Source organism: Lissotriton vulgaris, chromosome 2_1 (assembly GCF_964263255.1).
Source record: "Lissotriton vulgaris chromosome 2_1, aLisVul1.2, whole genome shotgun sequence".
Taxonomy (NCBI): domain Eukaryota; kingdom Metazoa; phylum Chordata; class Amphibia; order Caudata; family Salamandridae; genus Lissotriton; species Lissotriton vulgaris.
In genome coordinates this window covers 1,457,147,924-1,457,171,405 of record NC_141687.1, presented here as the reverse complement: position 1 = coordinate 1,457,171,405, position 23,482 = coordinate 1,457,147,924, and the positions used below count along the sequence as shown (strand labels likewise).

At 46.7% G+C, this 23,482-nt stretch overlaps 1 protein-coding gene across 1 annotated transcript in view; it reads right to left on the bottom strand.

Moving 5' to 3' along the window:
* LOC147732751 (roundabout homolog 2-like) overlaps positions 1-23,482 on the bottom strand; it is a 1,033,034-nt gene that overhangs the window by 393,594 nt on the left and 615,958 nt on the right. Inside the window, exon 9 of the mRNA XM_086957318.1 lies at positions 19,494-19,699. Within this exon, the coding sequence (XP_086813444.1) occupies positions 19,494-19,699 (206 nt within the window). The remainder of the gene's footprint in view (positions 1-19,493; positions 19,700-23,482) is intronic.

The window sequence follows — 23,482 nt, the reverse complement described above, 5'->3', positions numbered from 1 at the left end:
TTTTGGGAGAAAGGGGATGGTGCATGAGTGAGTCTTTCGTGCTTCCCGTCTTTCCAGTTACTCCCTACCCACTTATTCTTTTTCTATCAGTATTTCCTTCTTTCCCACCTTCAATTTTTATGCCATATTTCAATATTAATGTTTCATGCCATGTTTCAAGTTGTTTTCACCACATTTATTTATTGTACCTTTTATTATGCCTCATGAGAGTTCTTTCCTTCGCATTGTAAAGAAAGAAGATGTTGCAGTATGCTTCTCAGCCTGGATGACTGTGTGAGAATGTTAAGAGTGTGGAACGTAGGAGTGCATGAGTCAGTTGGTGACGGGCTGAGCAGTATAGAGGCTGCTCCTGGTGAGACTCTTCCTTTTTACAAGTTACCACTTGAATAAACCTACATGAAAACTACCTCGGCTGGACTACCCATTTTATTAGTACAGGTTGGTATTATTATACCAAAGAAGCAATGTTCCCGAGGGGGTCACGATATGAATTGCATCAGTTTGGCTACAGAAGGATGCCCCTACTTTTGAGCTGTGGCAAGCTAAATTTTATGTGGCGTACAATCTGGAATGCAGCCTCTACTCCTTAAAAGCTCCACGAAGACGGAAATTGGGCAATCAGATTTGGGGGCCCATGATTGAGCATATAAATTTGCAACACTAAATGAATTTGTATCATATCCTTTTGTTCTGGCGGGTAATATTGTATATTTTACCGTTGGTCATTATTATTATGTATTATTATGTACTTTGATTCTTTAATTGTAAAGCATTTATGTATTTGGTATTACAAGACATGTTTATGGATTGATATTTTTTTTAAAAAAAGGAAACTGACACATCACCTCCTCTCTGGTAAGGAACCGATGCATCACCTCCCCAGCGCAGCAGTAAGGCACTGACGCATCACCTCCCCTGGAGCAAGGAACCAATGCATCACCTTCCCTGAGTGTATGGGAACCGACACATCACCTTCGCTGCAGCCCTTTCTGTAAGTTTGTGTGACATATCCAAGGTACTTTGTGTGAAAAGTGTTGCTTCTGCAATTTGTTTTGAATTGAACTACTTCTACCATCTGAAAATCATATTTTTATGAATGTACTGTGGATTTTTATCGTTTGGTCTTGACTTATTTTTCTAAACTGGTGCGGTGTCCATTTGTAGTGCTTTCAGTGTATTACTGTATGTGTTCACAAATGCTTTACTCTGAGAAGCCAGTTTGCTCATGCCAAGCTACCAATGGGGTGAGCAGGGCTTATTTTAGAAGTGTATCCTCCTTACCCTGACTAGAAGCAGGGGTCCCGATTTGGACAAAGGTACCTACCTCTGCCAACTAGAGCCCACTATTTCTAAAAGATCACTTTTGTGGTGTGGCTTCATTTATTATTGTTTGAAGTGTTTTTTATTTTGTCCTCATACGCCAGTAAAGATATTTTCGGTATTGATTATACAGAGAATCTTTATGGAAGCTCTTTTTGCAGACACGCAATATAAGTCTCACGGTACCACCATGTCAACAGTCAGCTCAGTCTCCCATTTTAACAGACCCTTGGACTGATCTTAGAGTGGTTCATTCCGCAAAAAGGCATAATCATTGGACATAGTTGATTCATAGTCCATCAGGCCAATTAATACAAGGAGTCCAAAAATGCTTCCTTCTCTTCCATACCACTTTGTCTAAACTAAGAGTGTGCCTGATTGCCCTAACCCAATCTAAATATATTGGTACATTAGTACTCACCCACAATTTACATATTTCCCTACGGGCTAAGATAATTAAATAAAGAAATAACTTATTACTGTCTTGAGGTACTTCCTCATAATTGGAGGGAATTCCCAAAAAAACTTGTTGCGTACTAACCTGTATTTCATACCCAAAAAGGGCTTTCATACCTTCTTGTACTTCAAACTAAAATTGTGTAAGTGCGGGACAGGTCATAAACATATGGAGGTCATCTGCTTTTTCCAAATAACACTTTGGACAACAGGGAGTAGGCCCCTTTGAAAATTTGGTAATCCTAGCCGAGGAGCAGTATACCCTATGGAGAGAAAACAAGTGGTTCCGCTTTAAATTGGCAGGTGAGACCGTAAGGTGTAATAAATCAAAGAATACTTGCCATAGATTCTGCAAGTTGACATCAAGACTTGGTCCCTCCATAGTTGTTCTGGAAGGCTGAACTCTCCATCTTCTCCCTCAAGTATTGTCCAGTAGAGCACTGATGTTTGAAGTGTTGCACAAATACTTTACTCTTTGTCTCTAAGGTAAGCCTTGTTTGTTCTGTGCCAGGCTACCAGAGGGTTAAGCACAGGTTAATTTGGGATTTGTTTGTGACTTCACCCTGACAAGGATTGTGCCTGCTGCTTGAGTAGGGTTTCACCCCTCAAACAGTAACAAAAATTTCTTACAAGCGGTGAGCTGACAAAAAGGCAGGGTCTCTCAGGGCAGGGCAGTAAGGTCTTGCCTAGTCGATTTGCCAATGGGACAGAATAAGGTTTCTCCCAGTCTCCCAGAACAGGGTCAAAAAGAGCTGCAGGAAGGCGTAAGTCAAGAATGTCATCCATTTTCTGCATTAGTGTCGAGACAAAACCTCTGGAGTAGGAGGGTTTGTAGGAAACTCCGGGCCAGATTTATCAAAAGTTTTGCTTCACCCTTGTGCCTCACAAGGGGACGCAGGGCAACAAAAACCTAGAATGAGATTTACCAAGCAAGTGCAAGGCCATCTGGGGTGAGTCTGCGTGGCTTGGTAAATCTGGAGCAGCGCAAGGCGCTGCTTTGCGTAACTCTCCCAAAGGGAGACATTTGATGGGTGAAGCGTGGGTGTTCATATTCATCCACCCATTGATTTCGGTGCATTCCCACATTCACCAAGAGTGGTAGAACTGGAAATGAATCAAAATGTTAAACCTTCCATGGGGAGGTGGAACGAGAATAAATATGTTTATTTCACATTGTTCTTTCCTCATTTTATGCGTCCCTTCCTGCACAAAAACAACCCTGCCTGAACGCAAGCACCCTTGCAGCATGGTGCAAGTGTGCCTGCATTGGCACTAGGCAGCACATAGTGCACCAGTGCAAGAAGAAGACAGGAATGTGCCATATAATGCCAAATATGGCACATTCCTGAATGCTCCCTGTCACACAAAGTGTCTTGCTGTGCTGCATCACTTTTTGATAAATATGCCCCACCTTTTCTAATTTCGGGGTGGTGTACAGGCCACTAGCAGATGACAACCCAGGTATTTGAAAAGGATCCTCTGTCTCATCTTCTCCATAGGGCGCCATAGGTTCGAAATCCGACCCAAACAGTTGATGCATCCTTTCCCTGTTTCTGTCTTCATCAATTAACCTTTGTGCCTGTTTATGTGACCTCTGATGAGGAATATCTGTTGGAGGAGGAGCCAGTGGAGGTTGTAAGGTCTACAGCTGGGTGCCAGTGGAAGCGGAGGGAGTTCTTGAGGTGGTGCCAGGTACGGCGTCGATAGAGGAAGCGTATAGTTGAGTAGGGTTGAAAAAAAGCAATAGGTATCTGTGCAGTTGTTCCATCCCTGAAAAGCATCAAGGGCTTAAACCTGGGGCCCTGCTGATTTTTGTTAAATATACTGAACATAGTATTAAGAAATGCTGTTGGGTCAATGCCTGGAGGAGGAAATTTAAGCAGAGGAGGTCCAAATAAAGGGGACGTAGAAAGTTCTGGCATGGAGGTCGACAGCGACATTAAAGATGGCATAGTGGCGTCGGGAATAGGGTCCTGCTGAGGATCAGGCTCAGAGTCATCCAATTCATTAGACTCCAAGGGAACCATTTCCGCCTCCGAGGATGAAGATCCTGTGAGAGTCTGGGGTCGTTTAGGGAACTTACCTTTCCTGAATGTTTCTTTTTATGTTTTTTTGTGCTTCTTACATATAGTGTCAGATGAAAAGGGCCATTTGGAACGAGGTCAAGAACAACGGTTATGTCACCTCCCCTCACAAGCTCTGGCTATTAAGAGCTTGACTACATGCACTTTGATAGATTTTGGGTGCATGGTAAGGTAACAGTTAGAACGACAAGAGTTGTGGTCGAAACAGAGACACCACAGACAGATGGGGTGAGGATCTGTGATGGAGATTTGGCCATCACATTGCTGACAGGGCTTAATGCCTGAACGTGTAGGAGGAGACATTGTATTGCACAGTTGATTTTTTTATGAGGAAAATGCACACAACTCTCACAAGAAAGCTGGCTCCGAATTCGCGTTGAAGGAGCGGAAAAAAATTAACTGATATTGTTGCACTGTGTGGGTGCTATAGGGCCTCGGGATTGATGTCTGATGTCATTTACAGTGTCGTCTGACGCCAGTACCCGCTGATGGTGATTTCAGAGCTTTGAAGTTTTCCAGATCCAGTCTGATGCCTGGGGATTGTTCTCTACAGGCGAGGAATCTATATGTAGACTTATCCAGCAGAATTCTATTTATTTGAATAGGACAGCAAATTTTCACCCTGCTTGCCATACTTTAACTATTTTGTCAAGGCTGATATTGCACAGAAAAGGTATAAACCCTTGGTTTCTTCCCCTGTTGGATTAGGCCAACAATGTCTATAGATTAATCTGTAGAACTGTCTGCCCGTCTTTCGTGTGTTCAAGGAAGATCTATTGGGGAGTGCAGCTTCTTGGGCTGAGTTCCAGGGCACTTTAATCTCTAATATCGTCAAAGCAGCCTCCCAGCAGTGCCTTTTACTTTCATTCTTCATGCAGGCTACAATTGGAGAGTAATGATGATTTAGATTTTTGTTCAAAAAGCTTCATCATCTGTTTCCTGTCTTTGAATCTTGAGTAAAACTTCACATGAGTTTGCAGCATTTAGTCCCACATGTTCTGGTCCTTATTAGGTTTTCTAGTCTTCTGTCAGTTTTATTGGCTTGGCACATCCTCATTTATTAAGGAAGGGAATTGGGAAGTGACCCAGGTAGGTAATGGTTCAGTAACTCACAGAGAATCGTCATTCTTCATGTTACAATATTCTTCATCCCAGTCCTTAAGATCCCTTCCCTCCATCCCATTCTTATGCCCACTAAAGGGTGGTTTAGGGTATAGAGGACGTATGGGAGCATGCCCATTTAATGGTTTTCACATAAAGGTGGAATCATTTTTATTTACAATGGTAAAAGAGAAACACACACCTGGGATACCTGCCGTTGAAAGATGTTGTCTTCATAAAGTAAATAAAGAATGAAGCGAGGAAGCTGACTTCTTGCCGAAGGTACGTACTAATCATCAGCAACAACCAGTCCCCTAGGGACACCTCTTTGTGGCCTTCTGATCTAGGCCACCCCACTTACCCATGTGAACCATGCCCGGAACCTTGGTATCATCCTGGACACCGACCTCTCCATGAGCAGCCAGAGCAGGGCTGTCTTCTCATCATGCTTCCACATCCTGCAAATGCTAAGCAAGATTTTCAAGTTGATCCCACTGAACATCAGATGAATGTTCACTCAGGCTCTTTCACAAGTAGACTGGTTTATGGAAACACCTCCTACATCAGAATCCCAGCCCATGTCCTACACCGACTCCAAACCACCCGGAATGCAGCTGTCATACTCTTCCTGAACATCTTGCAAAATAACCACATCTGTCCACACCTCAGCAATATCCACTGGCTCCTAGTCCAGGAAAGATGTAAGTTCTAGCTACTCGCCCATGTCTACAAAGCTCTCCACAACACTGGTCCAGCTTACCTCAACTCCCGCTTAAACTTATGCCAACTCACAAGACACTGTCGTTCTGCATCACTGGCAAGAGCACAGCTCCCTTGCATCAGGAAGACCAGGGACGACTTGCTGAAACACCTCAGCACCTCCCCCTCCCTAATGGACTTCTAAAGGACCCTCTAGACATGGCTCTTTTTGACAAAACAGGCATGATCTCCTCTTCCCTTATCAGGCCTGCCCCACTCAGTCCGTAGATACCCTTAAATGTGATTATCAGCACTCTACAAATTCACATACTCACATACAAATCCTCATGATGTTGAATCTTGAGAAATGTTGTGGGGCTTGTTGGGTAAAGGTGTAACATTTTTCATGATTGAATCAAATGCAAATTGCTCCAACATTATTATCCACCACAGTCAATTTTAACTTTGGATTAAAAAAATGTTTTCAGCAGTTTATGTACACTGCTCAGTAATTCCACCTGGGTAGGAGGATGTCAGGGTACTGTAAGGGAGAGAGTATGATTGTTGACCCCAAATACTAAAGTTATACAAATAATTATGGATGGAATGCTTGAATTAATCTCAGCTACTGGCAATAACTTTGGTCACATCCCAGGCTATCATTATTTTGCACACCATTCAAGTTTGGACCCAGCCATAAGCAAATCAGTCTTGACCTTGCTCCAATGGAAAAAGTCCCATTTTTATGATTTGTCTTGACAATGCAGCTGTTGCCAGACAATTATGTGGAAATCACTACAGAAGGACTTGGGCTGCACCACATGTTGGGAGCCAGAAGTACATGTTTTGATTGAGAAGAGGTTGTGCTTCCACAAAATAAGTGCTTGCTTCCACACAGCTGTGATCAGTTCCTTATTTATCCAGCTGCCGGTGCTTTTTCTGGCAGTAGCACATGTAGGAGGAGGGCAGTCATTAGCCAACATGGATGTTTAGGTCTGGCTTGACAATACAACTGATACCTAATCTTTTATCGAACACCAATTGTGTTCTACAGTTGTTTGCTTCTTCAAAAAATGCATATCTATCTCATGCTAGGTGCTTCACATTGCCATACAGCATTCCTTTAAAGCCAGATCTATTGGCATTGACAATGTTTACTTCAGTGTGAGGCCATACATACTGTGTAAACCAAGACAATGTATGCACATTTCCAATCCTGCCTGGAATGCAGTGTGTATGATATTTGATCATATATGTTTAATGGCTGTATTGTAGGCCTGAAAATATGGCACCCTGGTCAGTGGTCTTTTCAAAATATGTTTCAGATTACTCTTCCAGGAAATCTGCTCATTTTATATAGGCACGGATTTTCAATTGCAAAGCATATGCTAAAGTACATTTCTAATGCTGTTTGACCACTATCATATTATGTTGCATTTGCTCAACATTTTATATACATAAAATATTACAGATTCTGCTTCGAGCATTGTGATGCAGTAAGGGCAACAAAAGGGTTGTGTGTTACACCTTGGTCCACCCATTCGCCTGTGCATCGAACACTATTCACATTGACAAAGGAAAAGAGAAAGTTTCTTACTGAGCATTTAAAGTAAAAGAGGGAGGTGGTGTAAATGCAATACTTCATGTGACACAGATTTGAGTTTGAGGATGCATTCTAAACTGAACACCTCAGTTGAGTGATGAAGAAATGGGACAGAGTTCCTTGATCATAACATGCAAAGAAAGTGAATATCCAAATAACATCAATCTTCCTGGGCACCTTAACCCCTTGTATGCTCATGACCGCTCCCGGCCGTCACGAGGCACTTGTGTGCTCACGACGGCAGGGGACCGTCCGAATCCAGCCCACTATGTAAATGACCCACACAGCGCAAAAAGTTGCCACGCATGCAAGGGGTTAAAATCTCATCCTTCTGTGGGCAGAACAAGTGCTCATTAGTGGCATCGCCATTGCCATCATGGGTCCTATTGAGGAGGATATAGGCTCAATGGCTGCTGTTTGAACTGTGAATTACAGCAATAATCAGGGTTCGGTGGGCACCTAATGCCTCTGTACTCCTGTGCCACTGCACCTGCTGTAAATATTAAAGCTACCCCCCTGGCTTTTCTGCTTGTGACTGAAGGAATAAAGTGGGATTCTGATTGAGATGTATGCCCAGTAACAAGCTGTTTAAGACGCAACCCAAATTATTCACCTTCGATGTATATGGTAGAAATAGACTATTTTCAGATACATGCATTCATGCACATATGTGCCTATTCCACTACTTTTACCATTGTTTTGCATAATCCATCCACATTAATGAGACCCCTCCCATGCATTTTCCGTGCACCCACATCTGTTAAGTTGAGGCGACCTGCATTATCCCTGCCTGCATACTCAGCCCCTGAGATGTGCACAGCAGGCACCAATCATACACATGTAACCTCCCTTTTTAGGTCTCGCCTACGCAGCACTTGGCCTGTCTCTTCGGGACATGCTGTAAGCAGGATATGCAAAAGACACACAGATGATGGAAGGAATACAGAGCAAATCAAACATTTGTCAACTCGAGTGGGACGGGTATGCCCAGACGAGGGTCCAGCGCTCTCCATGCCACTGGAGTCAACCTAGCCTGGCTCATGAGGGGTGATGCCCTGAAACTGGTCCCAGGATGCTTGTTTCCTGTCCAGGGAGGACCTGGCCTGGCTGTTCGAGCTGGACTGTCCCCACGGGGAACAGCGTCAAGACTGATTTGCATATGGCCGGGTCTACACTCGAATGGCAAGGGGAGCAGAAAACAATGGATTTTGCGCCAGATCTCTGTACTGGGGCAAAGGTCTGACATTGATCAACATTCTGGTCATCAATTGTTCTTTTTGTATTCAGGATATGGGCATTCAAAATGCCTTTGCTTCTGGTTGGTTAGTTGGCATGCGCCTTTATAAATTCATTCACTGTGGTTGGTCAATACTGTCTATCTGTTGTGTCCCACCTTTGTGTGCTTGGTTTCCTCCTAGAGAACATCACCTATTGGGTTTTTTGGTTGGCCATCTCTGGCCATCTGTTGCCTCCATGCACGCACCCCCGCCATCCCTTCCTCCCGTAATGGCTGCTGTCACTTAATCTCCCCAGTGCCCCACCTCTCATCGTTGTTGCTTGCGTGTTGGGTTTCTGTGCCAGAAGCATGTGACCGGGGTATGCTGATATTGGCAGCACGCTAATAATGTGTGTGTCATTTTGCTTCGTACAATGAGCTGAATCAATACAAGTACTCGTGTGCTTGTGTAGGGTCTGGAGCAGAGCAGATCTTTTCAATGGCTTGGAAGTGGTGCTGAAAATAGGTAATTGTAGAGCTCTGATTAAGGCTGCCAGGTAATAATGAACCACAGGGAGCTAATGAGATCTGCACTATGCTGTTTGCCTTGGTCATGCTGCTGCTTGTTTTCACTTTCGTGCATTTAACTCGCCATTGAAAACGGATTCATGCTTTTTTTGCACTTACTTACTTTCTGCACGCTCTGTGTCTAAGCACATGACCACGTTAGCCAGAAAGGCACAGTTTTGCATGCAATGCAAATGTGGGAGCCCCCACAGTAAAAACGTCGTAAAAATAGATTATGGAAATGAAGACCAGAATACTAGCAGAATGGGGATTTGGGGGGGGGGGGGTGGTCGACCAGCGGGAGGCTCTCCCCCCGGGGAAGTTTGGGGCACCAGGGGAGGAGGGGGAGGAAGTTTGGCACCCGGGGCTACCCGTAGTTGGGCTTCTTTGGCTGGTTGGGCTGGTTGGGCTCCTTTGGGCTTGTTTTGGGCTTCGTAACTATATATACGGCCATTTTGTGTCACTGCACACTGTTTCATGGTGCAGTGACACAGCAGCCAGGGGTCTGTAGGCAGTTTTTTGGTCGGACTAGTGGCGTGGCAGATCGTCGCTGTGGGCGTTTGCTGCGTGGAGGTTCGTTGCTGTGGGCGTTTGCTGTCGCGTGGTCGTGCGCGTTATTTGGCGCCCAGGCGGTGGTAGCTGTTGAGGGATGGAGGCGGTTTCAGACCAGCGGGTGGCCGAGGCTTTGCGGCTGTTGGGCGAAGCGGGCCGCATGGACATCTTGCGACCCAACCTCCAGGTAAGGCCGCAGCGGCGCGCTGCCATCGGCGCCGCTGTGGCTGTGGTGGCGTGTGAGCCGCCTCGGTCACGGCCGCAACCGGCTCAGCGAGGCGGGAGGGGGGGCGGGGGGCGGGGGACAGCGCAAGGCGGCAGCGCCGCGCTCGAAGGCGAAGGGAGGGGCCAAGAAGGCCGGGCAGAGGGGAAAGAAGAGAGCGCAGGACTTTGTGGAGGAGGTGGGGGGAGGGGGGAGGGGGGAGATGCAGGGGGGCGGGGGGGAGGGGCATCCCGAGAGGCGGTGCATGAGCTGGGAGGGAAGGAGGGGGGGATGCGGGGACCCAGGTGGTGGTGCCAGTGGAGGGTGGGGGGCCGGAGGGCTGATGGTGGTGAGGGGGCCGGGGGGGTGGGGGGCGCGGTACGGGAGAGGGGGCAGGGCCGAGGTGAGATGAGCAAGGTGGACGGTTGGGTGGAGGGGATGGGGGCGGTTTCCCCTCTATTGATTGAGGAGTCGGATGTGGAAGAGGGGGAGGGAGGGTGGGCAGACACTGAGCTGGACTGGAGTCGTCCTCGTCGGAGGAGGGGGGGGGCATGGTGGGCCCGAGCAGGCCGGCGTCGCCGGGGCGGCGGGGGAGGGGTGGGGGGGCCAGGCAGAGGGGCGTGGCAGACCAGAGGTGCTGGGGGGGGTGCGCGGAGGCGGAGGTGCGCGGGCGGGAGGGGTGGGTCGGGGTTAGGGGGTGTTTTGGTGGGGGTAGTGGAGGGGAGGCAGGGGTAAGTGGGGGGGCAGGGGGAAGTGGCAGGCCAGGGGGAGCTATGGCGAGGGGGAGGGGCGCGGGGTGCGGCAGGGGGGGCCTGGGGAGGGGGGCGTGGGGGAGTTGCAGGGCCGAGCTGGGGTTTCAGGGGGTGGGGAGGGCCGAGGGGCTGGGATTGCGAGGGTGGTTGGGGCCTGGGTGGAGGGGGGATCCCGACGCCAGGGAGACGGAGCGGGGAGTGGCAAGCGGCGCTGTGTGCATGTTTCAGTGGGAACGGGGGGAGAAGGGGAAGATGGATGGCGGCTGGTGCGGGGACGATACGTGACGGACGCAGGAGTGGGCACGGACGGCGCTGGGTGGAGACGGGTCGAGCGCGGGCGGTGGGTCGGCGGCGGTTGGGGAGAAGGAGCCGGCGGGAGGGGGGCAGGAGAGTTGTGTGGTGCCGGTGACTAAGTTACCGTGCATGGGGCTGACCAAGCCGCTGGGGGCTCACCTTTCGGCGGCGACGAAAGAAAAGATATGGAAAGGGGTGTACATTGACATCTTGAAGCTGCTCCACAGGGAGTTGACGTCCAAGGAGGGGTCGAAGGAGGAAGTGCAGGAGTTAGCTAGGCGCCCAAAGGTGCCCCTGACGCTAGACAACTGGACAGCGGCTTTCCTCATTTACGCAAGCGTGTATTGCGAGAAGTCTCCGGACCGGTCCGTCGCGCTTTTCAAATACATGGATGTGGTGCGGAGGGCACAGGTGACTTACGGCGGGTTCGCGTGGTCTCACTACGACGAGGAATTCCGGGCGCGCATGGCGGCGGACCCGGAAGCGCAATGGGGGGAGCTGGATTCGGATCTGTACCAGCAGACGATGGGAGGGGCCAAGTTTGGCCGCACCATTTACACGGCAAGCGGTTTGCCGCTGGTGCCGCCCCCTTTGCGGCCCGTCCCACCCGTGGGGGGGTGGGGCAGGGAGACTCTGGTGGCCAGGCCCCAGTCGGGGCCTGCTGGGACTTTAATTGAGGAGCCTGCGGGCGGGCGGCATGCCGTTTCCGGCACAAGTGCTTGACATGCAGACGACGGCTTCCAGTGCTGCTTTGTTGGGGGCTCGGGGGCCCGCCGGGGCAGCGGCCCGTGCAGGGAGGTGCCCACGCTGAGGGGGACAGGTTGGGGGGAGGGGAGGAGGCAGATGGGGGGGAGCTGGGGCTGTGGGCAAAGGCTTGTACGCCGGTTAGGATCGAGCGGATGGAGCCCTGGCTGGCGGCTTATCCACGGGCGGAGGATGCTGCGGTGCTGCGTCGTGGTTTCCGGGAGGGGTTTCGGCTGGGGTACTAGGGCCCCCGGATTGTTCACTGGGCGGAAAATCTGAAGTTAGTGAACGAGCACAAGGGCATTGTGAGAGAGAAACTGTTCAAAGAGGTCAGAGAAGGTCGGATGGCGGGCCCCTTCACGGAACCGCCATTGCCGGGCTTGATCATCTCCCCCATTGGGGTGGTGCCCTAGAAGGAGGAGGGGCAGTTCCGGCTGATACAGCACTTGTCCTGAAGGAGAGTCGGTCAATGCCTACATCTCGTCAGAATTGGCGTCGGTGACTTACTCGTCGGTGGACGTGGTGCGGAGGCTCGTTTCGGCGGCGGGAAGGGGCGCGCTGATGGCAAAATGCGATGTCATGTCAGCGTTCTGACTCCTTCTGGTGCACCTGGCGGATCACCAGTTGCTGAGGATCCAGTTCCAGGGTCTCATATTTGTAGACAAGGCGCTGCCGATGGGGTGCTCCATTTCTTGCGCGCTATTTGAGCGGTTCAGCTCATTCCTACAGTGGGTTTTTTCCAGGCGCACAGGCTCGGAGTCAGTGACGCACTATCTGGATGACTTTTTCCTGGTGGGGCGGCCCGGAGCGGCGGACTGTCAGCGGCAGCTGGATGGTTTGGCCGGGTTGATGGGGGAATTTGGGGTTCCCCTGGCGCCAGAGAAGACGTGCGGTCCCAGTACGGTGTTGTCCTTTCTCGGTATCGAGCTCGACTCGGTCGCCATGGAAGCGCGCCTACCGGAAGACAAGAGGTCAGCGTGCTAGTTCTGGTGGATGGAATGTTGCCAAAGAGGAAGGTGACGGTGCAAGAGGTGCAGGTGCTGTTGGGGCATTTGAATTTTGCTTGCCGCGTGGTGCGGGCGGGCCGAACGTTTTGCCGGCGTTTGGGTTTGGCGTTGTCCGGTTTGACTTTGCCTCATCACCATGTGCGTCTCTCGGCGGGAATGAAGGAGGATCTGCGCATGTGGCAGGCGTTCCTGGAACGGTTCAATGGAGTACCCATGGCGCCGGCGGAGGACTGGGAGAGGGACGTCACCATGTACTCAGATGCGGCGGGCGTCGGCGGATTCGGTCTGTATTGGGATGGGAAATGGTGTGCGGAGCAGTGGCCGGAGTACTGGCAGGCAGGCGGGAGGAGCATTGTGTTCTTGGAGTTGTTCCCGTTGGTGGTGGCGGTCATGGTGTGGGCGGGGCGCTGGCTCACAAGCGCGTGCTGTTTCGAGTGGACAACATGGCCGTCGTGCAGGTGGTGAACAGGCAGTCTGCGCGGGATCCGCAGGTTCTGAAGTTGATGAGGGTGTTTGTCTTGCGTTGCTTGGAGAATGACATACTGTTTCAGGCGCGCCACGTTCCAGGAGTGGACAATGACATTGCCGATGCTTTGTCTCGTTCACAGTGGGAGAGATTCCATGGGCTAGCCACGGCGGCGGAGGAAGTCAGGACGCCGGTCCCGCAGGACCTGTGGTCGGTGGGCGAGGCCGGGTCTTTCAGTTGGTGAAGGCGTCGGTAGCGGTGTCCACGTGGAAGGCGTACGAGCTAGCGTGGGAGGAATTCCTGCAGTCAGGTGCGGTGAGGTGGGGGGTCCGGTGGCGGTGCGAAGAACATGTGGTAAGGTTCATGCTGGCGCGGTGTCGATTGCGGGCAAGTTGTCGGCGGTGGCGTTCATGGGAAAGTTGTGGTGGGGTTACCCCCCGTCGGCGGGGGAATTGGGGACCCGGCTGCTGGAGGGGATGGCGAGAGAGAGGGGTGCGAAGGTGCGGCGGCGACGTCCCATCACGGTGGAATTGCTGGAAGGAGTCATTGGCGTGCTCCCAGCGGTGTGCAGGGATGAGGGCGTGGCGCTGCGTTTTTCTACCCTGATGTCCTGGCTTTTCTTTTGAGCGTTTCGAGTGTCGGAGTTGCTGGGCGCAAAGGGGAGGAGGGGGGTGTTGTGGGGGGATGTGGAGTTGCGAGCTCAGGAGGTGGCGGTGCATTTGCGGCACTCGAAGATGGACCAGCGGGGGGTCGGGACCTGGGTGGTACTGGGCCCGGGCGGCTGGGAGGGGGTGTGCCCGGCGGCGTGGGGAAGGAGGTTGATGGCAGGCCGCTACGAGAAGGAGGGGGAGGTTTTTGGTTGTGGTGGGGGTGACGGAGTGACAGCGTCTCAGGCTTTGGGGGTTCTGCGGCGCGCCCTGCGGTACATGGGTGAGGACCCGCTGGCTTTCGGGACGCATTCCTTCCGGATCGGGGCGGCAACGGAGGCGGCACGGAGGGGTTTGGGTAAGGAAGAGATGCAGAAGCTGGGATGGTGGAAGTCGGATTGTTACCGGACATATGTGCGGTTGAGGGAGGCGAATGGGGTGTTGTAACAGTGATTCCCGATTTTGAACGTGTGTCTTTACAGGTGCTGTGGCGTGGCCGGAAGTGGCTGTTTTGAATGTATATATTGTGGGACACTCATTCATCAAGAGGGCAGAGCAGGCGGAGTGGGACAGGCATTGGACACTCAATTTGGGATTGGATACAGGGCTGTACCGTTGTCATTGGAGGGGGAAAGGGGGTAGGTGTTGGCATGAGTTGTTGCCCTTGTTGAACACGGTGGTGAGAGGGAGGGTGTGCCCGGATGTGGTGGTGATTCATCTGGGCGAGAACGATTTGGTGCAGTGCAAGGGGCTGGCGTTGCTCAAGCAAATGAAGAGGGACCTGAGAGAAATTAAGAAGCAATGGGCGGGCTGTCATGTTATCTGGTCCGAGTTTATTCCCAGGCGGGTTTGGAGGGGAGCGGAGCGCCCAGGAGCCTTAGACAGGGCACGGAGGAAGATTAATCGGGAGATGAGGGAATTTTGTGCCAGGGAGGGGGTGGGGAGGATGGAGCACCCGGAGTTGCGCTATGGCGCGGTCTATTTTTTCAGGGAGGATGGGGTTCACCTGTCCAGGTATGGCATGGAATTGTACATCATCCAGTTGAAGGAGGCTTTGGATGGGGCGTTGGGGGTGCACAGGCATCCCAGAAGGCAGGAGTCCTAGGGGGGGGTCGAAAGTCGTAAGCGATTTTCGAGTGGCGCTTTCCTAGGGAGATAGGGTGGATTTGCTGGAGGCCTGGGACTGTATGGTAGGCGGGGGTGAGGTCATGGAGGTCACTGTGGCATTCAGTTGGGGGGTAGGTTGCTGAGCGGATGTGTTGTATTTTCGGTTGCAATGTTGGGGTTAACTTTAGGGGTGGGGGTGGGGGGCTGTCAGGCAGTTGTTATTTAGTGAGCAGTAGTTTTGTTCGGCACAGGCCAGGTGGGACATTGTTGTAGGTGCACCAGATTCCAATAAAGCGGCCTTTATCACACTATTTTGGTGTCTGTGTCAGTGCTTACCCCCCCCCCCCCCCCCCACCTACTGGTGTGCCCCAATAGCGGTGTGTGTCGATGTTTTACTTTTATGGTAAACATCCCAATGAGTTTGGGAAATTGTTCTAATAGTATCAAATCTGAGAAATGAATTCCATGCGAGTGCCTTAATTTCTTTAACAATTGCTACAATTGGACATAAATAGAAAACAACCTTTTTTTTATTTATTGGCTTTTGTAGCAATGGTGTCATGCCACGCTTTAGTTTAAACATCTAAATCTAAAGCTCTGGGTACCACCATTGCTACAAAAGTCAAATTAATAGAAAAACAAAGCCAGCCAGGTGCCATATTTCTTGTGGCTCAACGCTAATGCGGTCGACCTTAGAGCAAGCGATCTAGGTTCGAGTCTTGCAGGAGGCTCAAGCTCCTTGGATTCTGGGCAAATCCCTTTATCTCCCTGTGCCTAAAAATGAACTTGCCCTTGTGTAATTTTACTGGTGCTCATGTTAAGCACTCTGATACCTTCAGGTCGAGTTCGCACTATATAAAACTGCAAAAGAAAAGCCAATAGCTCACCATTTCACTAATGAGAGGTCTGTTGCAATGCAAGTGCTTGTTATTCATCTACTGAATGGTAAACGTTGGTCCTTCTCTGCTCCATCTAAACATGTACATGTTTGTTGTAGAGATCAATGGATGGATAGCGACACATTTCCGCAATCTTTCCATGATAATGATTATGCCCACGCCAATTTACTGAAACACCTTCAAACATGCAATGCTTTATGTTTCTGATTAGTTTTTCATTCAAAACTGCTCAACTGTTTTTCACAAACTCCACTTAATTCTCCAAAAGTCTTTGGCATAATTTGATATTTCTAATACATTTGCTGTTTCTATATATTGATCTGGCAAAAAAATCCAAATAATTTAGTAATAGCTAAATTGGTGAAATAATTTAGTTTTCCACCCAAAAAAATATGGACAATGGTATTTGAAAATATTCCATGACATGGCTTTCAATGCCTGAGCAATTATGTGACACCATTGAATAATTCAGAAAAAATACTTTGACACCAAATGTACAAATGTTTTCACCGTTTTGTAACATAATTTTTTTACAATTTTAGTGACAAAACAGAGATAAGATGCACCCAATTATTTTGAATTGTCACATTTGTAAACGTAAATTTCTATTGCAATTAGCAGCAAGCATTGCCAATGGAAACCTTCCGGCTGTTCCATCGAGGAAAGGATTTCTCAAGTTTCAGTAGGTCACAATAACAGGCGCAGGATGGCCATAACCAATGCAGACACAGACACAGCAACAAGTAGCAGTGACGATATCTTCCCGCATTATGAGAACACCTGTAGCATTAGCAGGAGTGTAAACTGTCCTTCACACATAACGGTTACCGCATGTGCAGGTAGAGGTTCAGGCTTTCCTCGCATACATAAAAACGCTGTAACAGGGGCATACACGGTTCAGTAATCCCAAATATAAAGAGCAGGTATTAGCAGTGCAAGCTGACCTGACTCAAAACAAATGTAGCACATGAAATAGCAATTCAAGCTTCAATCACATTAACTCAAGTGAAGGCGCAGACAGTAGCGTGCAAGCTACCCCTCCCCCCCCCCACACACACACACAACTTCCACCATAGAAAGAAACAGTGCAACCACTCTACACAAGGCTATCAGAAGAGCCAGTTTGCCTCTTCCAGAACCAGTACAACTCATGCAATAGCAGTGCAAGGTCCCCAAACGTACACGCTTCGACTGCTTCAACCTCGGGAGCTCCCCCCTATCCTTCACTGGATGCCTAATTATAATGTGTTGCTTATATTCTCATGCACCCTTATGTCCTGCTATGCAATGTATGCCTAATTATAATGTTTAGCTTATATCTTTATACATCCCTATGTAATGCACCTATCTATGTATGTAAAGCACTCTGGTACCACCGGTCTGGCTAGCGCTATATAAAACCTATAACTTTAAAATAAAACAATACAAATACCGCACAAGTAACTACTATGGTAGCTATCCGCACACACACTGCGAATACAATACAGAAAGCAGTAGTTTAAGCTTTCCTAAGAGAACATGTCAAGCACAGGTAGAAGCAATGCAAGATTCTCACTCACACATTTGTGAAAGAATAGGGGTCAGGCATCCGCAGTGCAAGCTTCCAGCAACTGCAGAGTAAATAGGGGCCACAGTCTGCATTATATATTGAAAATCTATCTACTTTTTTCTACCATGTATACAACTGTGTTTTGAGGGTGTTTCTGTTGGGTAATGGCCACGTGATACAACAGTTCTCTGCCACATATGAGAAGGAGGAGTATGTTTCATGCAAGAGGCCAGCACAGTAGATACGGCTCACAGGCTTGTAGGGCCTAAAACACATAGGGGTCTGACATACCCACTGTATCCCTTATGGTTGCAGCAGTCATATACAAGAGCTGGCTGCCTGTTCCTACAATGAAACATGCTAATATTTCAATGGAAACCATAAACCCTCCCTCACTATGGACAATAAATCCTTTTTATTTACTTGTTCAATTGGAGAAAATGAAGGACAAACATACCTCCCTCAACCCCGGCTACTCATCTAAATCAGTCACGAAAGAGAACTAGAAAAAGTAAAACAAAACTCATAAAACAGTTCTTGCACTGGCCGTGGAAGCGGTTGGGAAGCCCAACAATGGTCTGTTAAAAGAGATGAAGGAGAAGAGCCCTGATAGTTAAATGGCTCTGAGAACTGCTAACAACCCCACCATTTCTTTTAATTTGAAGGCGGTTGATACTTTCCAGATTTCATGAACATTTTATCATACATGCATACTTTGTTAATATGTCACATTCTGCGTCCTAAGTGGATATACTTTTAAGTGCATCTGATATCACATCTCTTTTATAACACACAAAGATTAATTAACAGGTCATTTTGATGCAGTTACTTTAAATTGTTCATTTTAATTTAGTGATTTTAAACCGTTTTTAAATCGTTATCTAAGTAGACATGTGTTCAAACTGAAACTGAAATCGCTATAATTGTATTACTGGCTATTACCGCTTTACTCTTAATAGACGTATTAGGATGGTGAGAATAACCAATGCCTTGCTAAATTTCCATTTAAACGGTAACCAAATGTTTTTTTGATCCGCTTGGTTTACCTCTCTATATAGAACCAGTTTTTGTTCTGAAAGTACAAACATGAATGTACTTTTCATAAATGTTTTGTCAACATTTGCAAATCCGGGCGGTCACAGGTATTTTTTTCTCATTTCATATTTTGTGAAATGTGGTAAGATCCCGTGAAGGTAGATGCCATTTTTACCACTATTTTCATATTGTTTTGACATCGCTCTTTTTTTAGCTACAGACCCAACTTTAATTTCTTTCTAGTCACCCCGCCTGGCAACAAAAGTCCCAATTTTGCATCTTTGCTGCTGAAGTACACAGGACGGGTGCCCCATGCAGCTATCTATTTAGAAATGTCACTCTACGATTAAAACACAATGGGAGCTGTGGGTATTCATACATCGCAGTGATTGCATGGAAAAATGATATCACATCATAATAGTAAAGCAGTAGGTAAGGTAGGTACATTTCTTTATTCAGCATTATACAAAACACCATAAAGTACAGTTACAAATGCTAATAATACACATATTTTTGTCATCTATACATAAGATTAAAAAGCAAAAAGGGCACAGAAGTGTTCAATACAATTCGTTAGTCCCCTGTCTAACCCCTACTTCTTTCCACAGATCCTCTTGATTCTCTTAATTTAAGTGCTAGCCTTAAAAACTTGTGATTGGGGGGCAGTAGCAATTTAAACATTTTTTGTTTAGCAAAACACACTCATCTAGCAGAGTTTTCATAATGAAAGACATTTCTTTCTGCTTGAGAGTTCAGCTGTATGAGGCAGTACTTGAAGTTTCACTCAGAAAGAAAACTAGCTCATTGACCTTTTCAATTAGTATGGTGGACTGGCAGCCTGGTGGTATTTGTGAGGTACAAATAAGATTTGGTCTGATCATGAAAAGACCTATTCAGCAGGCCTCTTTGGTGATGTACCCGATTGGCGAGCTGCAGGACTCCTAATATATTGAATATACATATTGTAGGCGCCATTTTAGGAGTGCTGTGAACCCAAAATGTTCTTCTTATAACCTGTCTTAGACACATTTGCACACACCTAATTAAAAAAATGTCATTACATGGGTGTCTGTTATACATCACCAAAGCAGCGACCATTGGGTTCTGGAGGTAGTAGATGCTTATACAATTGGGTCATTTCCATAAATCCCCTAATTTGAAAAGAAACTGAGTATATTGATAATGACTCTTACCTGTAGATTAGTGATCTGGAGTATTCCGTTGTTTAGCATCCCAACTCTTGTGTCGCTGCCCACAATCCGTTGGCCATCCTTTAACCACTGAATACTTGGAAAGGGATTTCCTGTCGCCTGACATTGAAGTTGCACTGATGAGTCTTTAGGAACAGTCTGATTGTTTGGACCACGGCGAATGATGGGAGGTATATGATCAAATGAGGCTAAAAACACGAAAATGGTCATTAATTTCAAACAGACTATTCATGTGTTTTATTATATTGAGTGTATAGTATCAACTTATTTCCAAATCATCTGTGAACTGCTCTAGTACTGCTCATCTCATGCAACTGACACGTTGTGTTGGGCATAGTCTCTTGCTTCACACTACCAGCCATTCCTCCCAGCAAATGCCACCATAATCTATACAAAACATGGTGCCATCAGTGCCACTACATGCGGCTCATGTCTTACACACCTCGTCTACCTTTCAATAAGTTTAGTAGCGACCCTCCTCTATCACTTCACCCATTATGTGAATGCTATCACGTATCACTCGAGCCTTTTTCCCGACTCTTTTAAGTCTTCTGCAATTACTTTGGTAACTTCTTTCCTCTGTCCCCACCTGCATATCTCTTGCCTAGTTTATTCGCACCATTCTCCCATGTGTGCTTCAGCATTCATCCTCGCTCACTTCTGAACCCATTTTCATTATTCATAGTTCAGACTCCCTTACTTAGTCTGAAATTCACACCTCTGACAAAGCATTATAGATGTGGACTTGATTCCTGTGATATTTCAGCTATTCTGCGCACTTCCCAAGCCCCAAGTTTGTCAGGTCTTTCAATATGTATCCAGCAGCTAAATCGTCTCTGACCATCTTTTCATTTAAAATTATGCCTACCCTGTATTTGTATGTATGTACGAAGAAACACATGGGCAAATGCATTTATTCATTAAGATGCAAACACACAAAATAAATAAACAAAATATTTGCATAGCGTGTTGATTCAATCTGAATATCCCATGAACATGAAGGAGAGGATGCACACAAGTATAATAAAGAATTTGTACAGTTTATAACTGTAAAAGTCACCTCTTTTCAAATATAAGGGTGTGGAGTTTAAATAGTCTTCATGAAAATTGTAAATCTATGGCAACTGTTGAACTGATGCTTGTGGTGGTGAAGGCGAGACCAGATACTTATAACTTAAGAATAGTTTGACACCACACAGAGAACTATGGGCCAGTCACATGAATGAATTAATGAAATGGCATTTATAAAGCACGATGGCTACCCGGAGGCCTCCCAGCGCTGCGGACAAGTAGAGGGGACAGGGCAAGAGGAGATGAGGAACTAGAACAGCCAAGTTTATAAGAGCTTTCGGAAAGAGAGGAGATAGGGCTCTATCCTCAATTGAAGTGGAAGGGTATTCCAACCAATGGCACCATTATATGAGAAGGAGTGCCCACCACATCTGGCTCTATGAAAAAGCTCCCTCGTGACCTCTCTATTTTATCAAAGGATTCAAACACTGAATTCCAACATGGGCAACACCAAATACCAAAGACATTTTTTACTTTCTCATTTTCTTTTTTATTTTATTCCTTTTTTCCTTATTAATACATTTTTTCATATTATTATTTTCAGCACAAAACTTTATCAAAAAATGCAAACTTTTCATCAGAGATCTATAATACATATTATTATCCACACTACAATCCATTCATTCCTGGGTAGAGAACCAACACAGCCAAACCACTCACTTATACCTCATACACATTCAAATCACAAAACAATCTATCTGAACAAGTTAACACGTTTAGTTAATTTTCATCTATTGCCCAATACAGGGTTACTACATTTAGTAGGATTTTACAAAAGACTTGGTCAACACGTTTCGGTGGCATACAACGAGAATCGGAGCCACCTTCTTCAGGACCAGTCAGATATAATGCACCTTGTTCTCTACACCCAGGGATCTCCTTCAGAAATATATGTGCAAAAATCCATAATAAATTACATGCCCATTACATAACAATTATAAAAGACATAGATTGGACCACTATCAATACATGCCATGTTAAAAATCTCAATACACCTGTGCTACCTCTACCATAGATTGACCATAATTGTCTCGATCAAGCTAGTGCCATATCTGTTTTATTGTTGCCCCCACTTACTCGGGGCAAAAGAGACAAATACAACACAAACAAAGAAAGAAGGTTTTTATTTCCTTTTACCTATCTTCTCTGAACAATCCAAAATGTATTGGGAGGCCTCTTTATCTATCTTTTCACTTTATCAACATTAATTACATCGACATGAGCACTCATCTACACTCCATTAATACTTACTTTTTTCTAATCTTCAGCAAGAAATCTAAGGCATCAAGAATCTAGGACGGTATTCCAAATCTGTAGTCATTTGTCCAGGAGAGCCTATTTCCTAGAAGGCAATAAGAGAGAGGGAAGTGCTGTCACCTACGTCCCATCGCTGATTACACAAAATCCATCACACACAAAAAGAAAAGGTGTTTATTTCCTTTTTGCCAATCCCATCTAAAACACCCTAAGATACATTGGGCGACTTTTTTACCTGTATTCTCACTTTATTGACATCAATCACTTTTACATATACACTCAGCTATGCTACATAGATACTTACTGTTATTCAATCTGTAATAGAAACTCTAAGACATCATGGATCTAGGACGGTCTTCCTGATAGGTACTTATTTATCCGGGGCAACCTAAATTAGTAGATGGAAATAAGAGAAAGGGCGAGTTCTACCATCTCTGTCCCATTATACTTCCATACTGTCCATCACCCATACACTGACCCTTATAATTCCGAATATCTTACCTAAGGACAGCCACATTTAATTCGGATGAGGTTAGACCTGTGTGTCAAAGATGTATGATGTAGATCTATTTAAGCATATACAATACCAGGTCAATGTCTATTAAAGCCTACGGTAATCCGTCTTATAATTATTTTCAAATACCTTGATTATAATTGTTCTCAATATATAAATGCCAATACACTCAGTACTGTGGTATCCTGCGTTGTGACATCATCTCAAAAGAATCATTTCAACTTTCCCAAGGTCACTGCCAAAAAAGTGAAAAGGCAAAATTCACTCTTCTCTGTTTACTATTAACAGTATTGAGAGTTCATTATCCTCTAGCCTGCATCTCACCTTATTCTGCCTCTTTCATTTAAAAGAGAATACGTGGTTGTTTTCTCACCGATATAATTATTCAAACTGCATCACTCTTTAACTGACTTTAACATTAAATCGCTGCAGGAAATTGCACTTTCAACCTAGTTGCTTGTTCATAGTCCAGCCACATTTGTTATTTGAACCAACATCTTGCTCCGATAAACTGGGAACACCCCTCTCATCTCTTCCATCCCTCGACTGCCAGTATCTATACAACATCTACCCTAATCTTCTCTCCATTCCATTTTGCACTCCACCGCTTATCTAAACCCCACGGCACTTACTTGTTTATTTCGATATACACAGCATAAAGATTCTCTGCAACACTGCTCGCGTCCACACGATAACGGTGCAGATCGCAAATGCCACTATTTATACCTTACCCGACCTCCGTGATTCCACGCCAAGCTCAATTATTACCCACAACTGTGCGTTCATTGAAACCGACCGCGGAATTCCCGTTTACTTAAAGCAATGTGGGACGTACGATTTCACTGCGCTGCAGCATACATGTCATTCAGCGCCATGAACATTAACATTCATGATGCACTTCCAAACTGCCACCCATTTAGACATGCCATGTTGTGAGAGGCATTCTATAATATAAGGTAAAACTTCCATATCTGATGCTACATCCCACGTCCTCGAGCTCACAAATATAAATACATGAAATCAGCATATGAAGGATAGAAGAAAAGTATCCAATAACACAGTACGATACATCCTTGTTAACATTCATCATCCACAAACCGTGGTATTCTTTAGCACGTAGACAACATAA